The 22,237-nt window shown below is 23.8% G+C and overlaps 5 protein-coding genes across 5 annotated transcripts; all 5 read left to right on the top strand.

The window, feature by feature from the left end:
* Positions 1-2,125: 2,125 nt before the first annotated feature.
* On the top strand, positions 2,126-4,264 carry DICPUDRAFT_155209 (uncharacterized protein; the record flags this gene model as incomplete). The annotated part of the gene is made up of 2 exons (XM_003290625.1): positions 2,126-2,406; positions 2,476-4,264. The coding sequence occupies 2 exons, from the start codon at positions 2,126-2,128 to the stop codon at positions 4,262-4,264; spliced, it is 2,070 nt and encodes a 689-aa protein (XP_003290673.1).
* A 488-nt stretch (positions 4,265-4,752) lies between these two features.
* On the top strand, positions 4,753-8,040 carry DICPUDRAFT_95188 (uncharacterized protein). Its single transcript, XM_003290624.1, has 4 exons — positions 4,753-5,237; positions 5,316-5,794; positions 6,029-7,153; positions 7,241-8,040. The coding sequence occupies exons 1-4, from the start codon at positions 4,876-4,878 to the stop codon at positions 7,927-7,929; spliced, it is 2,655 nt and encodes an 884-aa protein (XP_003290672.1). The 5' UTR covers positions 4,753-4,875; the 3' UTR covers positions 7,930-8,040.
* A 502-nt stretch (positions 8,041-8,542) lies between these two features.
* On the top strand, positions 8,543-9,358 carry DICPUDRAFT_81395 (uncharacterized protein; the record flags this gene model as incomplete). Its single annotated transcript, XM_003290623.1, has 3 exons — positions 8,543-8,655; positions 8,724-8,850; positions 8,933-9,358. 3 exons carry the CDS (start codon positions 8,543-8,545, stop codon positions 9,356-9,358), a joined length of 666 nt encoding a protein of 221 aa, XP_003290671.1.
* A 5,260-nt stretch (positions 9,359-14,618) lies between these two features.
* ABCG21 (uncharacterized protein) lies at positions 14,619-19,363 on the top strand (the record flags this gene model as incomplete). The annotated part of the gene is made up of 6 exons (XM_003290622.1): positions 14,619-15,040; positions 15,161-15,271; positions 15,340-15,631; positions 15,711-15,947; positions 16,025-17,902; positions 17,984-19,363. 6 exons carry the CDS (start codon positions 14,619-14,621, stop codon positions 19,361-19,363), a joined length of 4,320 nt encoding a protein of 1,439 aa, XP_003290670.1.
* Positions 19,364-20,050: 687 nt separating this feature from the next.
* On the top strand, positions 20,051-21,970 carry DICPUDRAFT_155205 (uncharacterized protein; the record flags this gene model as incomplete). The annotated part of the gene is made up of 2 exons (XM_003290621.1): positions 20,051-21,367; positions 21,428-21,970. The coding sequence occupies 2 exons, from the start codon at positions 20,051-20,053 to the stop codon at positions 21,968-21,970; spliced, it is 1,860 nt and encodes a 619-aa protein (XP_003290669.1).
* Between the last annotated feature and the right edge of the window lie 267 nt (positions 21,971-22,237).

The following is a 22,237-nucleotide window of genomic DNA, read 5'->3' as shown; positions in this document are numbered from 1 at the left end:
AAATATTTAAAATACAATATGTATTATTTTATTAATCTATTTATAAAAACATAAGATATTGTGATTAAAAAAAATTATTATTTAATTAATTTAAATTAAAAGTACAATATATAAAACAAAAGAAAAAAGTAATGTTATTAAAAAAAAAACAAAAAAAAAAAAAAGAAGACAAACAAAACAAAACAAAACAAAATAATTTTTTTTTTTAAAAATTATATGCACTTCTTTAATATTAATTAAAAACAATATTACTAAAATGGATAACACCAAAAACAAAATTTTTATATTTATAAAATAGTGATTCGTTATTGTTTTTCAAATAATACTTTTTATTTTTGAAACAAGATAATGATATTATTTTTTTTTTACCATAATAATCACAACTACAACCAACTAACTAGGGTGTCTAATGAATGTGTGTGAGTGTGTGTTTACATGTGTTAATGATCGTATTATTATGGAGTGGGTAATTTTAGAGTTTATTTGAAAAAAAATAAAAAATAAAATAAAAAAAAAATAAAAATGGGGCTAGAGATAAATAAAAACATGAAAAAAAATTTAAAAAATAAAAAATAAAAAGAGGGATATAAATAAACATACGCACATTAAATATAAATAATTTAAACAAAAAAATAAAAGACAAATATGTAAATTATTATTATTCCTTTTTTTTCAAAAAAAAAATTTTGGTTGAAAATTTTCAGCCACTTACACTAAAACTAAAATTTAGATTTTTTTTTTTTTTGGTTATTTTAAATATATTTTTTAATTATAATAATGTAACTGTTATCTTGATTTTCGCAATTTGTTGTTATATTAAAAATTATTATTATTATGTCTAACTGATAATAGTGATGGTTTTCAAATTTCTTTTTTACTTTTTAGTAATTCGAAAAAAAAAAAAAAAAAAGAAAAACCATATAATTATTATTACTATTGGGTTGTTGTTGCTGTTTATTGATTATGATTATGATTATTACAAATTATTATTATGTTATTCTTTTGATAATATTTCTAAGCCAATATAATATAAAATAAAAATAAAATAAAATTTTTTTTTTAATTTTTTTTTGAATTATTTTTTTTATTTTTTTTTTCTTTTTCGTTTTATTATAGTTTATAATAAAAAAAATAAAAAAAAGTAAAAAAAAAAAAATAAAAAAAAATAAAAAAAAATAAAAAAAAATAAAAAAAAAAATAAAATTTTTTTTCATTATGATAATAATCTTTTTACTAACGATTAAACTTATCAATTTAGTTCATTTTATTTGAAATTATTTTAAAATAATAATACTTTTCTTTTTTTTCTTTTTTTTTCAATTAAAATAAAGTTTAAAATAATTTTATTTTATTTTATTTTTTATAACGTAAAACCTGTTTTGGGACACCATTGATCAAATATTTTTCATCATTTTTTAATACATAATTAGTTTGAAAATTACCTAAATTAATATCTTTTATTTCGAAATGCAACTTCATTGTATCAATGATAAATACATATCACATATATATTTTAATATTAAATATTTATTTATATATTTATAAAACATATCAGATTTATTTCAATATAAAACTTTTCAAACTATTAACACACACACATACACACACTTTTAAAAAAACAAATTAATTATAGCACACAAATAAATTAAATTTTATTTTTAAAATTTTTTTTTAAAATTTTTTTTCAAAATTTTTTTTAATTTTTTTTTATTTACCAAAAATCAAAATTTTTTATCATCACACATATTAATATTTTTTTCATTACCATATATAATTACAACAACAATAACACATTAATTAAAAAAAAAAATTATTAATAAAAGTAATATAATATTTAAATATATATATAATATTTTTTAAAAAATATATTAAAAATAAAAACAACAATAATAATAAAATAATAATTCATTGTATAAAATTTTTTATAATATTGATAATTTAAATTAAATATAAAATATTATAACATTAACTTTTTTAAAAAAACAAACAAAAACAAAACAAAATAAAAAAAAAAAAAAAAAAAACAAAATTTATTTTTTTATATAATATAATATTTATTTTTTTTATGTAAATTTAGTCAATTATAATTCATAATATAATATAATATAATAATAATATATACATAATGATTTCATCCTCATTATCCTCATCCTCTTCATCCCCATCTTTATTTATTGATATTTGCAGATCATATTCAAAGAATGGGGTTTGTTTGGTAGATGGTTGCATGTATAGTCACCCACCAAATGTTTATAATCAATCATCACAACCACAGCAACAGCAACAGCAACAGCAATTACAGCCACAACATCACTATATGCATACAATAGTCAAAAAAGAGACTGTAATGACACCAGTTTCATCTTGGGAGGAAGCTGGTAATTATCATCATGTCTCAACACCAGAGTATGTATTATTGATATTTTACTATTTTTATAATTATAATTGTTAACCCTTCTTCATTTTATTACATAGAACTTATTTTAAAAATTCATCTATACCACCACCACCCCAATCATTTGTCCATCATCACTTTCAACCTCAAAACCCACCACATTTAATTTCACCACCATTTATTGTTTCATACCCTCCACAAATATTAGCTCAACAAATGCACCATTCACCACCAACTTCACCAAATCATAATAACACTAATAATATAATTGTAAATCATCAAAATATACCAAACACAAATAGCGGTTTTAAACAGCAATCACAATCACAAGTACAACCACAATCACAATCACAATCGCAACAACAAACAAACACACAACCATTACCACCAAATAGTAATAAAAAAATTTGTAAATTTTTAAATCGTTGTAAATATGGAGAGGAGTGCGCTTTTTATCACCCAAAGCCTGGTGATGCTTTTTATTCTACAAATAATTTAATGAACCCAGATTTAATGTCAGCGATACAACATTCTTATCAACCAAATTCACCACTACCACAACAAACAAATATTTATCAATCTCCTTTACCACCATATTTCTATGGCAGTAATAGACATCCTACTGCACACTCACACCAAAACTCTGATTATCATTTAATGCAACCACCAGCTTCTCCACCATATACCCACCAACCAATTCATCATTACTCACCACCCTCTCATCACCACAACCAACCAACCCATCATAATGGTAATAATAATCACAACAACTCTCACCACAATCAACCAACCCATAATCATACAGAGACATCTGCTGCTAAAAATCCAAATTATATTTCAATTACACCTGAGGCATTAATTCATTCATTATCATTTTCTTCATCAACATCATCCTTATCAGATCAGCTTTCTATTCATTCTTCAGAAGAAAATAAATTAGGATCATCTGTTTCTTCGCCACTTCCATCACCTTCATCCACATTATCAACACCTTCACCACCAAATACACCTGTATCGTTATCCACTGATCCAACAATTATTTATACAAGGACTGAAATTGAAACTAAAAACGTGGTTAAAGAAATTTTAGTAGAAGGTAATGAAAAATCTTTAACAAATATTGAAATTGAAAATAAAACAGTTATTGGTGAAAAACCATTTGAAAAGAAAAAATATACTCGTAATAATAAAGAATATAATAATAATAATAAAGAATATAATAATAATAATAATAATAATAATAATAATAATAATAATAATAATAATAATAATAATAATAATAATAATAATGGTAATGGTAATGGTAATGGTAATGTTAATGTTAACAATAATACTAATGGCAGTGGTAATCAATCAACTCCAGATAGAAGACGTAAAATAGTTAATAATAGTAGTAATAATAATAATAATAATACTACAACCACAGTTACTACTACCAACAATGATATTACAAATTTAAATACCAACAACACATATAATAAAAAACCATTTGAAAAGAAAGTTTCAGGTGAAAAAAGAGATAATAATACTAGAAAACCAAAATCAAACGATAATTCAACCACAATCCCAAATGCAACGATTGTACCAATTTCAACTTCACCACCAGTAGCACCAGCACCTTCCCCATTACCAGCAACTATTCCAAGCACAGCTACAATTCCAACTGGTATTGCCAATACAACCGCAGCCACATCTCCAAGTAAATCATCATCAACCCATAGAATAGACAGATCAGGAGAATATAAGGGTAAAAAAAAACCAACAACACCAACTCAGCGTCCAAATAATACATCCACCAATTCACCATCAACACCTATCAAACAAACTCCATCCCAACCTCGTCAATCACCAAATACCAAAAAAAATTAAAATAAATAAAATAATAAAAATAGATGAAAATATATATATTAAATATATATGAAAAAAGAAAAAAAAAAGAAAATTTATTTATTTATATATTTATATTTTTTTTAAAATAAAAATACATGGAAACTAACTGTTCATTTGTTAAGTTAACAGTAATTTCATTTATTGGCAAATACTGAAATTCAAATATATCTAAATATATTTTTTTTCAAATTAAAAAAATAAAAATAAAAATAAAAAAAAATAAAATCAATTATTTTTTTTTTTAAAATATTTTCGCACCAATAGTTCATACAAAAGATAAATTTTTTTTATTTTTCATATTATTGTATTTACAAAGTGTGTGTTGTGTGTGTGTGTGTTTTTATTATATTTACTATTATTTAATTTAAATAAATAAAAATAAACAAATAATAATTAAAATAAATAGATAAATAATTATTAGCATTATAATTTAATTTTTATAGTTAAATTTATTTTTTATTTTTTTAAAATCACCTTATATCTTTTGTTATTTAATATTTTTTATAATATAAAATAAAAATAATTTAATATTTTTTTAATAGTATAAAAATAAAAATAATAAAAACAAAAGTAACAATAACAGTAATAAAATGAATTTTACCAAATCTCAGGATATTGTATCAGAGATTGAAAGAATTAATGGTATTTTAACCGATAATTTTATAAAGCATCAAGATGAAATTAAAAAATTACACAAAGATATTGACGATTTAACAAAACAAAAGAATGAAATTCAACAAAAGTATCAAGCATTATTAAACGGAAATACTAATGGAGATCAAGAAGAATCTTTAAAAAACAATAATTTAGTCAATAACTCGAGTGATAATAAACAACAAATCATCAATGAAATCGAAAAAGAGTATTCATTGATTATAAAGAATCAAGAGTTAGAAAATAAAGTTAAAGATTTAGAAAATGAAATAACAACTTTAACAAATCAAATTAAAAAGTTAGAGGAAGAACACAAAAAACACCATGAACAGCAATCACACCAATCGCAACAACATGATAGTAAACAAGAAAATAGTATCGAGAATGAAAAATTAATTAAAGAAATCGAGGACCAAAAATTTGAAATTAAACAATTACAAAATTTAATCAACGAACAAAAGCAATCTATTAAATTACTTCAGGTATATGAGTTTAAAGAGGGTAAATTGGTCGAGGAAAGAGACTCCCTCCAAGCCAAATTAGATAAACAAATTAGCAACTCAACTCAATTACAAGAGCAACTATTAGAAAAAGATCGTTTGGTTGAAGAGTTAAAACAAAAAGCTGAATTAGGTAGTTCTGGAAATTTTGAAAACATGGTATCAAACGAGAACCACCAAAAACTCATTAAAGATTTCCAACAGCTTCAAATGAAGGTCGATCTCCAAAACGAATTAATTCCAAAGCTCGAAACCACCCTTGAATCCGAAAAGCAAGCTTTAATTCATCTCACATTTGAACACAATCAAACATTAGAGAAATTGCGTTGTAAAGAAGATCAATTAGAATCAAATAGTTCGAGAATTAAAGAACTAGAGTCAGTTTTAGAAAAAGAAAAAAAGGATTGTGTTGAACAATATACCACTGAACATGGACATTTTAATGAGGTTAAAGAAAAAGCCGATCATTTAGAAGAGGAAAATAAAAATCTTTTAGAAAAAATTGAAGAGTTAAATCAAGAAAAGAATAAAATTGAACAAGATCTCAAAAACATTCAAACAAATAATCAAAACTCAAATGAATTTTTAGTTGAAAAGTTAAAATCAAACCAACATGAAAATGAAAAATTATTAATCGAAATTCAACAATTAAAAGATCAACAACAACAGCAACAATCTGAAGATACTAAACAAGTAGAGACCACCAAGGAAACATCATCAAATGAAGAATTAAATAATATCAAAAATGAAAATGAAAAGTTGTTAAATGAAATTAAGGAGCTCAATGAATCTAAAGAAATACTAGAAAAAGAAATAAAGGAAAAAAATGAAATTATAGAAAAAGAAAAAGATGAAACATCATCCGTATTTGAAAATGATAAGTTAAAATTTGAACAAGAAATTAATGATTTAAAAAAGCAACTATTAGACAAAGATACTCAACAATCAAATGAAAAAGAAGGTTTAATCGACGAAATTCAATCATTAAAACAATTGCAAGATAATGTTGAAAAAGAAAAAGATGAGTTAAAGAGTGCTTTAAATACCGAAACTCAACAATTAAAAGAACAGATTCAAGAATTACAAGAAAGTATCAAAAAAGAATCAACTGAAAAGCAAGTTTTTGAAAAAGAAAAAGAGCAATTGCAACAAGAAATTGTACTTTTAGAGAAAGCTATTGAAAATGAAAAAACTGAATTAAAAGAAGTCTTTGAAAAAGATACTCAAATTTTAAAAGATCAAATTAAGAATTTAGAGATCACCATCAACAAAGAACAGTTAAAAGAAAAAGAGCAACATGATCAAGAAAAGCAAGAACTAACACTAAAAATCGAGCAATTGGAAAAAGAGATTCAGGACGAGAAATTAAAATCATCATCAAATGAAAAACTAAATCAACTTGAAAGTGAATTGAAAGAAAAGGATCAACAATTAAAAGAAAAGGATGAACAATTAAAGGAAAAAGAAAAGCAGCTTGAGGATTTAAATAAACAGGATGATGCTATTAAAAAAGAAGAGGAGTTGAAGCAACAATTAGAAAAAGCAAAAGAGGATTCTCAACATTTAGAAAAAGCAAATAAAGAACTCAATGAGCAATTTGAAAAATTAAAACAAGATAGGGATCAAGAAAATATTCAATTGTTAGAGAAAATTAAACAACTAGAGGAGTCACTAGAAGCTGAAAAACAACATAATACTAATAATAATGAAAATGGTTCAATTGAAAAAGATGGCTTTAAAAAACAAATCGAACAACTTTCAACTGAAAAAAATCAAATTCAAGATAAATTAATTGATTTAGAATCAGATCAACAAGAAAAAGATGTAATTATTCAAGAGTTAAAAACCAAATTAGATGATCAAGTTAAAAGCAGAATCGATATGCAGGCTTCATTTCAACAAGAAAGAGACTCTAATAGAAATCTTTTAGATAGACTTCAAGAAAAAGATGCAGAACTAGAGGCTCTTCACCATTCAGCTGCCAAAATTAAAAACCTCGAACATCTCAGTCGTGCACAACAAGATAAAATTAATCAATTGGAAAATCACATAAAAGAAATTTACCAAAGTGACAGCGAGCCAACCAATAATACTTCAACCACCAGTACAACCACAACAACCACAACAAATGGTATAAGATTTGTAGATTCAAACGAAGATCAAACTTTTATTGCCCAATCTATGGATGATGATCATAACACCAATAGAACTAATATACGTCATAGTACTGATGGTGTTAGAAGAGTCCATGATGAAGAGCACTCAAATGATGCATCAACTACCGATATTTCCTCATCATCGACCTCATTACCAATTATACAACCTGCTTCTAAAAATGTGGCTGATATCGTCGAGGCTCTAATTGAATCTGGTACACCACCAATCTCATCAGCAATTCCAAATTTTAATGTAGAACCATTGGTAGATTTAGATATTAATAGCGAAAATAAAGAAAATAAAGATAGCGAAAATGAAGAAGAAATGTTTTAAATAAATAAATAAATATATAAATAAATAAATAAATACATATAAATACAGATTTAAAATAGCAATAATGAAAATAATAAAAAAAAAAATTTAATTACAAAAAAATTTAATTACAAAAAAATATAATAATCAAAGATATCTTAATTTTAGATAAATCAAAAAACTTTTCTAAAAAATTCTTTTTTAAGATTAAAATTCTTTAACTATAAAAAATATATTTTATTTTATTTTTTTTTTATTTATTTTATTTTATTTTATTTTATTTTTTAATTTTTTTTTTTTTTTTTTATTTTTTATAATTTTTTTTTTTTTTTTCGAATTATTTTTTTTACTGTTGCTTACTATTTTTGTTTGATATATACACACTGTGCACATTTTTTTGTTTCCCCCACCCATCTTAAATTATTTTTAAATTATTTTTTTTAATTATTTTTTTTTATCATATATAATATAAAAAAAAAAAAAATAAAACACTAAACATTTTAACACAATATTTTAAAACAACACACTAAAAATAAAACAATAATAATAAATTAATAATTTTCAATAAAAAACATATTACAAAATAGATAACATAAAGAAAATAATAATAGATAGAAGAGAATAAACATAAAAAATGGGAGAGGATACAATAGCACTTCCTGGTCAAGATTATGACAGTATTCCATTCGAAATCTTAAATAAAAATACAAATATAAAGACATTAGACTTAAGTTTTAATAATATAAAGTAAATTTTAAAAGAAAAATGTAAACTTTAAAAAAAAAAAGATACTAATATAAATTTTAAAAAATTAGGAAAGTAGAGTCGTTGGATAATTTTAAACAATTGGTTTCATTGGTTTTAGATAATAATCAAATTGAATCAAATAACGATTTTTCAAATTTACCAAATTTAAAAACATTGTCATTAAATAACAATAATGTAAGAAGATGATGATATCAAATATAACGGTTTTTTTTATTATGTATGTGTTATATTAATATTTTTTTCTTTTATTTTTTAGATTTCAGATTTAAGAGAATTTATAGAATCAATTAAAAATAAATTCCCAAATTTAACATTTTTAAGTTTATTAAAGAATCCAGCATGTCCAAATTATTATTTTACTGGTGCAGATTTTAATGATTACCAAAAATATAGATATTACATTCTATACCATTTAAAACATTTAAAATTTTTAGACTCAACACCAGTAACAGCAGAAGAAAGAAAAGAAGCTGAAAGAACAGGTGTATATTCATTACCAGCAAAACCAGTATCACAAAATGTAGTCACCGAAGAAGTTGATGAAGATGAACCAACTTATAGATCACTTTCAAGTGATTTAGCTCCAGAGGGTAAAGGTAAAGCTTCTTTTGGTGTTTCAACTTATGTTTACTATGGTAGACAATCAGAAGGAAATAGATTCATTATGAATGATGATTTATAAATTATTTATTATAAAAATTTTATATAAATAAACTTGATAAATATCAAATAAATAATAATAATAATAATAATAATAATAGTAATAATAATAATAATAATAATAATAATAATAATAATAATAATAACAATAATAATAATAATTAATAATAGCAATATAATAAACAATAGTAATAATAATAGAAATAATAGAATAATTATAATAGTATAGATAATAGTAATATAAAGCAATGCCATCTTTAGAATCAAAGAAATAATATCCGAATTTCTTCAAATTTTTATTGGGTAAAACAACACTGATTTTAATTTTATTTGTTGCCTATTTAAAAAGGATATTGGAATATTATCATTTTTAAATAATAATAACAAATAAAAAAATAAAAAAATAAAAAAATAAAAAACTTATTTGTTTTTTTATATATAAACCATTTAATTTTTTTTTATATATTTTTAGTTAACTAGTTTTGATTTATTTGTATATATTTATTATTTATTTATAATTCAAGTAATTTCAACATTACTTTAATTTAATAAAAAAAGTTACTAGATGATTGCAGTGTTGAACCAATGTGACGATATGTTTACATTTACCATAAGTTTTTGAGCCACTTGGACAATTCTTTACATAAAACCAAATAAAACTTCAAGAAATAACTCAATTTTTTTTTTTAAATTATCCTTTTTTATCCAAACCATTTCTTTGGGGATTATGGGGATTAAATATTTTGTTAAGCATTAACACTATTTCTCGGTGAAACATTTTCATAGCTTAATGTTTCAACTGCAAAATGTAATCTAATTGGGAAATTTTTAATATTAAGTTTATTATTGAAAAGTTGATACAGCTATAACATATAAGCTGAAGACATTGTTAGAATTCTGTTTTTGGCGTAAAACTGTTGAGATTATTTATTTCCGAATACCATTCTACTATAACCACTTTTGCCGTCTTTATTTTTAATGGATTTCAACCCATCAAGTAGTCCTTTTTTAACTTTTATTGATATCCAATCTTTGAAGTTTTTTAGTAGATAGTTTTAAGCTATCGTTTTGGTTAATATTTGATGTTTCCAACTGTGCTCGAAAAATTATTCATTTTCAATTTTTTTTCCCAGGTATTTTTTAATTTATTGAAATTTTTTTGGATTATAGGTAGGGAGGATATTTAGTCCCATAATTCAATATTTTTTATTTTTTTTGAGATAATTAATTTAGAAATTGAAAACATTTTTTCAAGAATTCCTTACAGCAATGAAATGATGATCTGGAGAGGCCCACTCATTAGAGAACCATGGGTCTTTCCGGGAAAAATTGGATTCTGTCAAAAATATGTATTTATTTATTTTTTTTTAAAAAAATATGTAATGTGGATGGAACTACTTTAGTTATAGATGTAAGGTATTTTACTGATTAATTTAAAGCATTTGCTTTTAATTATCTTCACTTTTAAAAAAAAAAAAAAAAAAAAAAAAAAAAGATGTAAGGTACTAAGATCAAATAATTAAATAAAATAAAATTTATATGAAATGAAAGCTAAAAAGTTTTTATTATTTTTTATTTTTTTATTTTTTTGGTAATCTATTTTTTTAAAAATTCTTTTTTGATAAATTAAAATAATTGTTGATTATTATTAATTAATGTTGATTATTATTGAGTAATGATCCTTGTTCATTACATAGACACATTAAATATCCCCCACTTTGACTAAAGACCCAATGTCAGTTTCACATAAATGCACTTCTTATTTGTATAGTTCTAGCCGATGCTTGGCTCCTTACGAACCATTTGAAACATAAGGTGCCTCTGCAATTACCTATAGAGCTGCCATCATTATCCTGATTGGCATACATCTCAGTATTTTCATTTGATCTGTTATAACTGATTTCTATGTCACTTTTTTTTTTTAAAAAAGTGAAGATAATTAAAAGCAAATGCATTTAAATTAATCAGTAAATTTTATTTAATGTTTATAGTATAGCTTTTTAGAGGAAATATTCTAAACTATTGATATTTGGTGATGAATTGATATTGATGCAGTATTTTTTTGCTATTTTTTTTAAATATTCTGTATTCTTCATTGATGTTGGTGATTGTTTGTGGTTGTTTGGTTTGTTTATCCTTGATTTCTTTTAAACTTAAAAATCATATAATTTATTATCTTTATTTTTATTGTTTATTAATTATTTATTTATACTTTAAAAGTTCATTTACGTTATGTAATGTATTATCATCAAAATTCAATTAATTAATTAATTATAACTTAAATAGTCATTTAATCAAACAATTATAATAATTAATAATTTTAATAATTAAAAATAATTTAATTTAAAAAATAAAAAAATAAAGAAATAAAAAAAATAAAATAAAAAATTTTCGAATTTTTCGTTTTATTCAATTTTCTTATAAACTTAAAAATCATATAATTTATTATCCTTATTTTTATTGTTTATTAATTATTTATTTATACTTTAAAGTTCATTTACATTACAGTTACACTAGGTTTTGAAACCGGAGCGGAAAAGGGAAATGATAGGAAATTAATCACCCGGAAGATAAATGTTAAAACAAAAATTCCGGCTTGCCAGACTCGAACTAGCAACCGATTGATAACAGATAATAACTACAGTCAATCGCGCTACCATTGCGCCAAAGCCGGATATACAAAATGAATGTTTTGAATAGGTCCCTGGATCTTTAAGGTGATAATACATGTTAAAGCTTTAGCCACAATGACAGTCAACAGGCTAGAGAAGTTTAGCAAGATATGGAATTCAGATATATTTTAGAGTGAAAATACCAATACACCTGGAAAGCTCCAGAACTCTATCGATGAATTACAAATAAAAATTAAATAACAAAAATTACCAAAAAAAATTAATCAACAAAAATTAAATAACAAAAATTAAATAATCAAAATTAAATTACTAAAAATTCTTTTAAAAATAAATTAATAAATGTCATGTTAACCTTTGCATTGAAGGGGTAAGTCAAAAATTCGTGGTTAGCAATTAATACAAAAATCTTTAAGGTGATTATTATAAATTAATAATCACATAAATATTATGTCACAGTCATCCCTATATATTCATATTAAATTCATTTTTAAATATATTATTTAAATATTATTAAAGTTTAACTTATATTAATAAAGATTAGATAAGGAATAGTTTAGTACTTTTTAGATATCTTAATTTATTCAATTAATTTTGTATTAATTAGTTAGTGAGTGTTAATATATTTTATTGCGTCTCAGTAAGAATATAGTTTGTGTTCAGTATATTTTCGTTATGCATTTTAGTTGTGTAACTTAGTCATTTTCATACCTTATCATTACATAAAAATTATAAAGTGCACTATCCACGTACACTTGGAAGGCTACAGAAGATCATCGATGAATTACAAATAACATTAAAATTATATAACAAAAATTAAATAACAAAAATTAAAAAACCAAAATCAAAATTAAATAAACTAAAAAAACTTAAAAGTAAAATAATAAAAGTCATGTTAACCTTTGCTCGATTCTAATTGAAAGTCAAAAATTTATTATTGTTAAAAATTAAAAAAATTGAAGCAAAAATAAATTTATAAAATATTTTAGATTGTAAATTAAAATATAAAGGGTGCCTATCCAACAACAATTTCAAATCCAATAAATAAAATTATTTTTTAATTTAAAATATTTTTATTTTTATTAAAATATAAATATAAGTATTTATTTATTGATACTTTAGATAACTACATCTTTAATGAATGAAAATTTTAATTTTAAAATAAGAATATAAATTAAATGTATTTTTTTAATTTAATAATTAAAAAAAATTAATTTTAAAATTTTAAATTATAAAAAAAAAAATTTATAAATTTTCTATTTCTGTAGAAAATAAAATTATTTGTTAAAATTTTTGAAAATATTAGAAAATTTAGATCAAGATAATTTCTAATAATAATTAAATTATTTTTCTTTTTTATTTTTTCTTTTTTTCTTTTTTTGTTATTTATTTTATTTATTTTTCATTTTTTATTTTTTTTATTTTTTTATTTTTTTATTTTTTATTTTTTATTTTATTTTTTTTTATTTTATTTTATTTTGTTTTTTTTTTAAATTATTATTTCTTTTTAATAAATTTTGTCGAATTTTTTATTATTATTTATAATAAAAAATTCGACAAAAATTTTTTTTATGATGTTTTTTGAAGAGTTTAAAAATTTTGTAGCCATCAATTGTTTTTATTATTTTTTCAGATGTTAACATATGAAAAAAAAAAACAAAAAAAAAAAAAAATTTTGGGTTAAATTGCAACCCCATACAAAAAAATTTTAAACACCATCCAAAACCCCACACAAAAAATTTTAAAAATAGAAGCTTGAAAAAAAAACAAGGTTATATTAGGGCTATCTTATCATATCAAAAATGTTTGATGATGCTTAATGTTGTTTTTTTTTTTTTGGAATAAAAAATTAAATTAAAAAAAAATTAAAAAAAATTAAAATTATATTAAAAAAAAATTAAAAAATTAAAATAATAACACCATGTCATGACGATCTGTAAAGAATATTTTTTTTTAAATAAATTTATTAAAAAATAAAATAAAAATTAAATACAATATAAATAATATTAAATAGAATATGTACATTTGCCTCTATTTGGATTAAACCCTGATTAAAAACGTTTTTTTTTTTTTTTTTTTTTTGAAAACTTCCAAAAATAATAATAAGAGATAAAAGAATTTGATGTTTCTCTATGTTGTTATCTATCGCAAAATAAAAATTATAATATTATAATTATTTAATTTTTTTTTTTTTTATTTTTTTTTTTTTTTATTTAAATCTATAAATTTATTAATTTTTTTTTATTCACTTATTTTATTTTATTTTATTTTTTTTATAATAATAATAAAACAATAAAGTATTATTTAATAGTAATATTAATAATCAAGTAATAATAAATAATTATCAATAAAGAATTGTGTTTAATTTTTGTATAAAATAATAGAAATTATTATTTTTAATTTTTTTTAATATACAATATAAATTAATTTTTTTTAGTAAATATATATAATTATATAAATTTTTTTTTTTTTTACAAATAACTTAATTATTTTTAAATAAATTATTTAGATTTAAAAAAAAAAAAAAAAAAAAAAAAAAAAACTAAAATAACTTTTTTTTATAGTAACAATATAAATTAAATTACAGTTTAAATATTTCAAATTTTTCCATTAATTTTTTTTTTTCCATAACCAAAAGAAAAAAAAATAACAATGGATGAATATGAATTAAAAGAAGTTGCTTTATCAGAGGGTGGTAATAATTTAAATATTAATACACCACCTAATGATTCAAGCAGCTCATCATCATCCCCACCCGGCTCGCCAAATATAGAACAAAGTGAATTTAGATTTAGACAAGTAGCTGACGAATTAGAAAATGATTCAAAAAAATATTTTACAAGTCAAGATGCTGAGGCCAATATAGGTAAAGAAGAATCAGAAGAAGATTTTAAATTAAGAAACTATTTCGAAAATTCTCAGCGTATGGCTTTAGAAAATGGCGGTAAACCAAAGAAAATGGGTATATCAGTTCGTAATTTAACCGTTGTTGGTCGTGGTGCTGATGTCTCTGTTATTTCTGATATGTCATCCCCATTTGTATGGTTTATAGACTTATTTAACCCTAAAAAATGGTAATGATCATAATTTTTTATTTTTTATTTTTTTTAATTTAATTTTTTTTTATAAAAATTTAAATTATTTAATTTTTTATATTAATTTTTTTTTCTCATTTTATTTTTTATATTTTACAGGTCAAAGGAATCAACATTAGGCTCTACATTTGATATTTTACATGATGTCACCACTTTTTGTAAAGATGGTCAAATGCTTTTAGTATTGGGTAGACCTGGCGCCGGTTGTTCGTAATGTATCCATGCATAAATTAATTAAATTAATTTTTAAAATATTAATTTTTTTTTTTCTTTAATAGTACATTTTTACGTTTGGTTTCAAATCAAAGAGGGTCCTATGTCGATATTAAAGGTGATATTACATACGGAGGTATTCAATCTAAAGAATGGAAGCGTTATAAAGGTGAAGCAATTTATACACCAGAAGAAGATACCCATCATCCAACACTCACTGTTCGTGAAACTTTAGATTTTGCATTAAAATGTAAAACTGTTCATAATCGTTTACCAGATGAAAAAAAGAGAACTTTCCGTCAAAGAATTTTCGATTTATTATTAAATATGTTTGGTATTGTACATCAAGCTGATACAGTAGGTGTTATTTTTTTTATTAAAAAATTTATAAATTTAAAAAATCAAATATTAATATTTGTTTTTATTTTCATAATAGATTGTTGGTAACGAATTTATAAGAGGTTTATCAGGTGGTGAAAGAAAACGTTTAACAATTACCGAAGCTATGGTTTCTGCTGCATCAATTACCTGCTACGATTGTTCAACAAGAGGTTTAGATGCTGCCTCTGCTTTAGATTATGCTAAATCAATTCGTATTATGTCGGATACTTTACATAAAACAACTATTGCATCATTTTATCAAGCATCAGATTCAATTTATAATTTGTTCGATGTAAGTAAAATACTTTTAAAATATTAAATTAAAAAAAAATAAAAACTAATGTTAACATTACTTTTATTATTTATTAGAATGTAATGATTTTAGAAAAAGGTAGATGTATTTACTTTGGTCCAATTAATAAAGCTAAACAATACTTTTTAGATTTAGGCTTTGATTGTGAACCTAGAAAATCAACACCAGACTTTTTAACTGGTGTAACCAATCCACAAGAACGTATTATTAGACAAGGCTTCGAAGGTCGTGTTCCAGAAACCTCAGCCGAATTCGAAACTGTATGGAGAAACTCCGAAATCTATAGAGATATGCTCCGTGAACAAGAAGAATATGAAAAGAAGATTGAAATTGAACAACCAAAAATCGATTTCATTCAAGAAGTTAAACAAGAAAAGAGTAGAACTACTTCAAAGAAGAATGTTTATACCACCAGTTATTTCACTCAAGTTAGAGCTCTTACCATTCGTAATTCTCAAATTATTTGGGGTGATAAGTTCTCTTTAGTATCACGTTATCTCTCTGTTATCATTCAATCGTTTGTCTATGGTTCAATCTTTTTCCAACTTGATAAAACAATTGAAGGTTTATTTACTCGTGGTGGTGCAATTTTCTCTGCCATTCTTTTCAATGCTTTCCTTTCAGAAGGTGAGCTCCCAATGACTTTTTATGGCCGTAGAATTTTACAAAAACAAAACTCATATGCAATGTATCGTCCATCCGCTCTACATATTGCTCAAATTGTAACTGATTTACCTTTAACGTTTGTGCAGGTTTTCCTTTTTTCCATCGTAGTATATTGGATGTATGGTCTAAAGGCTGATGCAGGTGCTTTCTTTATATTCTGTTTCACTTTAGTTGGTACCACTCTCGCAATCACAAATATGTTCCGTGTCTTTGGTAACTTTTCTCCAAGTATGTATATCTCTCAAAATGTAATGAATGTAATTTTAATTTTCATGATTACATATTGCGGTTATACAATCCCATACGATAAAATGCACCCATGGTTCCAGTGGTTTTATTGGTGTAATCCGTTCTCATACTCATTCAAAGCTCTTATGGCAAATGAATTCATGGATCAAACATTTTCTTGTACTCAACTTGGTGTACCATTCGACCCAACTCTTCCCGAAGCCGATAGAGCCTGTCCAGTTGCAGGTGCTAGAAAAGGACACTTAGATGTTACTGGTGAAGATTATTTAGACAAAGCTTTACAATTCAAAACTGATGATCGTACTTTAAATATTTTTGTTGTCTATCTTTTCTGGGTACTCTTTATTGCCTTAAATATGTTTGCAATGGAATTTTTCGATTGGACATCTGGTGGTTACACACACAAGGTTTATAAGAAGGGTAAAGCACCAAAGATGAATGATTCCGAAGAAGAAAGAAAACAAAATGAAATTGTTGCTAAAGCTACAGACAATATGAAAAATACCCTCAAGATGAGAGGTGGTATCTTTACATGGCAAAATATTAACTATACTGTTCCAGTTCCAGGTGGTCAAAGACTCCTTTTAGACAATGTAGAAGGATGGATTAAACCAGGTCAAATGACTGCTCTTATGGGTTCTTCAGGTGCTGGCAAAACCACTTTACTCGATGTATTGGCTAAAAGAAAAACAATTGGTGAAGTTAAAGGCAAATGTTTCCTCAATGGCAAACCATTAGAAATTGATTTCGAACGTATTACTGGTTATGTTGAACAAATGGATGTCCACAATCCTGGTCTAACTGTCCGTGAGGCTCTTAGATTCTCTGCTAAACTTCGTCAAGAGCCAGAAGTATCATTAGAAGAAAAATTCGAATATGTTGAACATGTCCTCGAAATGATGGAAATGAAACATTTGGGTGATGCTTTAATTGGTACTTTAGAAACTGGTGTTGGTATTTCAGTTGAAGAAAGAAAACGTTTAACCATTGGTGTCGAATTGGTCGCTAAACCACATATTGTAAGTAACATTATTTTATATTTATTTTTTTTAAATAATAACTTTTATTAATTTTTTTTTTTTTTTTTTTTTTTTTTAAAGCTCTTTTTAGATGAACCAACCTCTGGTTTAGATGCCCAATCATCATATAACATTGTTAAATTTATTCGTAAACTTGCAGATGCTGGTATGCCATTGGTATGTACTATTCATCAACCATCAAGTGTATTGTTTGAACATTTCGATCGTATTTTACTCTTAGCTAAAGGTGGTAAAACTGTTTATTTTGGCGATATTGGCGAAAGATCAAAGACTTTAACAGGTTACTTTGAAAGTCATGGTGTTAGACCATGCACAGAAAGTGAAAATCCAGCAGAATATATCCTTGAAGGTATTGGTGCTGGTGTCCATGGTAAATCAGACGTTAATTGGCCCGAAGTTTGGAACAATTCTGAAGAACGTCAAGAAATTGAAAGAGAATTAGCTGCACTTGAAGCTGCTGGCCCAACTAGTCAAGATGATCATGGTAAACCAAGAGAATTTGCCACATCTGTTTGGTATCAAACTTGGGAGGTTTATAAACGTCTCAATTTAATTTGGTGGAGAGATCCTTTCTATACCTATGGCTCTTTTGTTCAATCTGCTTTGGCTGGTTTAATTATTGGCTTTACTTTTTGGTCATTAAAAGATAGTTCAAGTGATATGAATCAACGTGTGTTCTTTATTTTCGAAGCTCTTATTTTAGGTATTCTCTTAATTTTCGTTGTATTACCCCAATTTATTATGCAAAAAGAATACTTTAAACGTGATTTCGCGTCCAAGTTTTATTCCTGGTTCCCATTTGCCATTAGCATTGTTGTTGTAGAATTACCATTTATCACTGTTTCTGGTACTATTTTCTTCTTTTGTAGTTTCTGGACTGCTGGTTTACAAGAAACAAACGATACCAACTTCTATTTCTGGTTTATATTCATACTGTTCTTATATTTCTGTGTTTCCTTTGGTCAAGCAATTGCTGCTATCTGTTTCAACATGTTTTTAGCCCACACTATTATTCCACTTATGATTGTTTTCCTCTTCCTTTTCTGTGGTGTCATGGTTCCACCGGAAAAAATTCCATATTTCTGGAGATCCTGGGTATACAAAATTAATCCATGTCGTTACTTTATGGAAGGTATTGTAACAGATGTCTTGGTTTATACTAAAGTTGAATGTTCAATGGAAGATCTTACCATTTTCCCCGATTACAAAGGAAATCAAAACTGTTCAGATTATGCTCTTGGCCCAACTGGTTATGGTACATATGTTGGAAATGGTGAATGTGGTTATTGTCAATATAAAAATGGTCCAGAATACTATGAATCTCTAGGTTGGAGCTTTAGTAATCGTTGGAGAAATTTAGGTTTTATCATTGCATACTGGATGTTTAATACCTTTATGGTTATCATTTTCGTTTATTTAACAAGAAAACCAAGAAGATAAACCCCACATTTAAATAATATGAATAATATAATAATATAAAATAATAAAAAAACATTTTCGATAAATCAACCAAATATTAATATAAAAAAATAAATATAAAAAAAAAAAAATTAATAATCTAAAAAACTAAAAAAAGTTTAAATTAACTTTGGCAATATTTTTTATTTCTTAACAATTTTATTATTTCTTTTTAAAACTTTAAAATTTTTATTATTTAAATTCATTTTATAATTACCCACCGAAATCAATAGGTTTAAGATAAAAAATATTAATATGAATATGAATTTAAATATTACTATATTGAAATCAATTTGATTTTTTTCAATTCCTGAATATAAAAAAAATTAAAATCTGTTTTACTTGAATAAATAGGTTTTTTTTTTTTTTTTGAAAAAATAAAAAATAAAAAAGTTCAGTTATTGTTTTAAAAAAATTTTAAAAAATTATTAAATTATTTAAAAAAAAAACAAAAAAAAAAAAAATAATAAAAAAAAAAAAAAGATTTTTTTTGTATATCCAATTTTTCAATACAAATATTTTTTGGCACTGTTTAATAATAATTTTAATAATAACAATATTGTTTCTTACCCATAAAATAAAATCTATCAATAAAAATAAAAATTTAATAAAAACATTATATTATGAAATAAACTATATAAATTTTAGTATTATTTTTTTAAAAATAAAATGTCAAATAATACAAATTCAACACCCAGCAAAAACTTTTTTGATGTTGTTATAGAAAAACTAACACCTAATAAAAATAACTCAACACCAAATAAGAGAGCAACATTTAATGGAACACCACAAGAAAAACCTGTAACAATTCAAACACCAAATGGGAATAGTAATAAAAATAACAATGGTAATTATATTTCAGGTTCAACCTCATCCTCAAACTTATTAAATCAACTAGAAGAAACTATTCAAAATAGTAATCAAACACCAGGAGGATATTCAACAAACTTGGATGACTTTGCCGATGATTTTAATAACTATGATGATCAAGAAAAATATTTAAAAGTGTCACAAACCGATTCAACAATTGTAATAAATAAAGATTTAGTTGGTAGCGATCACTATTTAAACTCAATAGAACCACAGCTATCAATTCTAAACAAACCTATAAAAAAAAAAGAACCCGCACAATTAGTAAAACAGCAATCATTTCATAAAAACAATAATTCATTTTTAGAAACCACACCACAACAATTGACACAACAACAACAACAAATTCAGCAACAATCTCATCCAACTGCACAGTTTCAACAACAGCACCAACATCAAAACCAAAATCAAAATCAAAACCAAAATCAAAACCAAAACCAAAACCAAAATCAAAATCAAAATCAAAACCAAAACCAAAACCAAAATCAAAATCAGCAACAAATACATCCACAACAACACAAACAACAACAACAACAACAACAACACCAACAGCAACAGCAACAAAATATACCATCACAACCAATACAACAAAAACCTGTAAATCAACCACAACAAAAAGAAACTGTAAATAAAACTCAACAACAGCAACAAAATAATCAAAATGAACTACAACAATTTATCGATTTAGAAAACTTTACATTTAATAACTTAGATATCCCAATGTCATGTAAATTATTTTTAGATAGATTAAAAAGTGAAAATGGGGAATTAAAAAAACAACTAAATATAGTTTTAAATGATAATGCAGAACAATGGGAACAAACTATATTTTTACAAAATAATCTTAAAGAATTAGAAAACTATAATCAACAACTCGATAAATGGTCAGATGCATTAAGAAACCAACTTATGAACTCTGCAGAATTATTAGTAAATCACCACAAAAAAATCGATAATCTTTATGAACTCCTAAGTGGAGTTGGTGAACAAAAAGACTCTTTTCAAAACCTATATGAACAATCACAAGAACAATTAGCAAGATCAGATGAAGAAAATTTAAAATTAACTTTTGAATTAAAAGATTATAAAAAACTTTCAAATGATCTAAATTTAACTGTATGTGTTCAAAATTTTCAATTGTTAATTAATAAGATGCTAATTTTTTTTTTTATTTAGATTGTCGATTTAAGAAAACAAATTCATGAACTAAAAGATTATTCAATTGATGCCATCATTTGGAGAATAAAAAATAATATAGAACCAAGCGGCATTGAAAGAAAGAAATCAATTCAAGAAAAAAGTCAACTTTTAGATGAAGCTGTTAGAGCCTACCAATTAGATTATAATGAAATACTACTATTAAGAGTTATAACCTTTTTAAAGAATTCACTATCCTGGAAAGTTTTTATTCAACTATTAAAAAACAACTATGAATCTTTGGACTACTATATAAAATACTGTAAACAAACTAAAAAAATAGACCAACTAAAATTAATATATCGAGAAACTCACAACCATTTAGAAGAGGGACTGTTAATTTTAAAAGAAGCTTTGGAAGAAAAAGATACAAATCTACAACTATATGCCTTGTATTCATGTTGCTCATTCTTTGACCAATATGACCATTTATATTTTTATAAAACCACAATTTTAAAGTATATAGATTCAATTAGAGCCGGTATAAACTTAAATTGGGATAATCTAGACTTTAACAAATAATCTAAACAAATAAAAAACTATAAATTATTTTAAAATTTTTTTTGATTTTTTTTTATTTAATTTTTTTTTTAATTTTTTTTTAGATATGTTTATATGTATTTGATGAGTTTTAAAGTTGTTGTGTGTTTCTGTAATGTTGGAAATTTATGTGTTTTTGTGATGAGGGTTTTTTCTTTTTTTATATATCGTTTATAATTTAAATAGAAAATGATGAGATCGAAACCATTTTAGTTTCTACCACCTCTGAAACCACCTCTACCACCTGAT

The sequence above is a fragment of the Dictyostelium purpureum genome (assembly GCF_000190715.1).
Source record: "Dictyostelium purpureum unplaced genomic scaffold DICPUscaffold_234, whole genome shotgun sequence".
NCBI classification, from domain to species: domain Eukaryota; phylum Evosea; class Eumycetozoa; order Dictyosteliales; family Dictyosteliaceae; genus Dictyostelium; species Dictyostelium purpureum.
Note: the sequence above shows the minus strand (reverse complement) of the source record. Positions and strands in the feature narration are given on the sequence as shown.

What these genes read in the sequence shown, in the direction of transcription:
- DICPUDRAFT_95188 (XM_003290624.1), top strand. Translation starts at nt 4,876, where the DNA reads ATGAATTTTACCAAATCTCAGGATATTGTATCAGAGATTGAAAGAATT. An exon ending in TTAACAAATCAAATTAAAAA is followed by an intron (nt 5,238 to 5,315) that starts GTTAGAGGAAGA and finishes ACAAGAAAATAG; the next exon opens with TATCGAGAATGAAAAATTAA. An exon ending in AGATCAATTAGAATCAAATA is followed by an intron (nt 5,795 to 6,028) that starts GTTCGAGAATTA and finishes ATGAATTTTTAG; the next exon opens with TTGAAAAGTTAAAATCAAAC.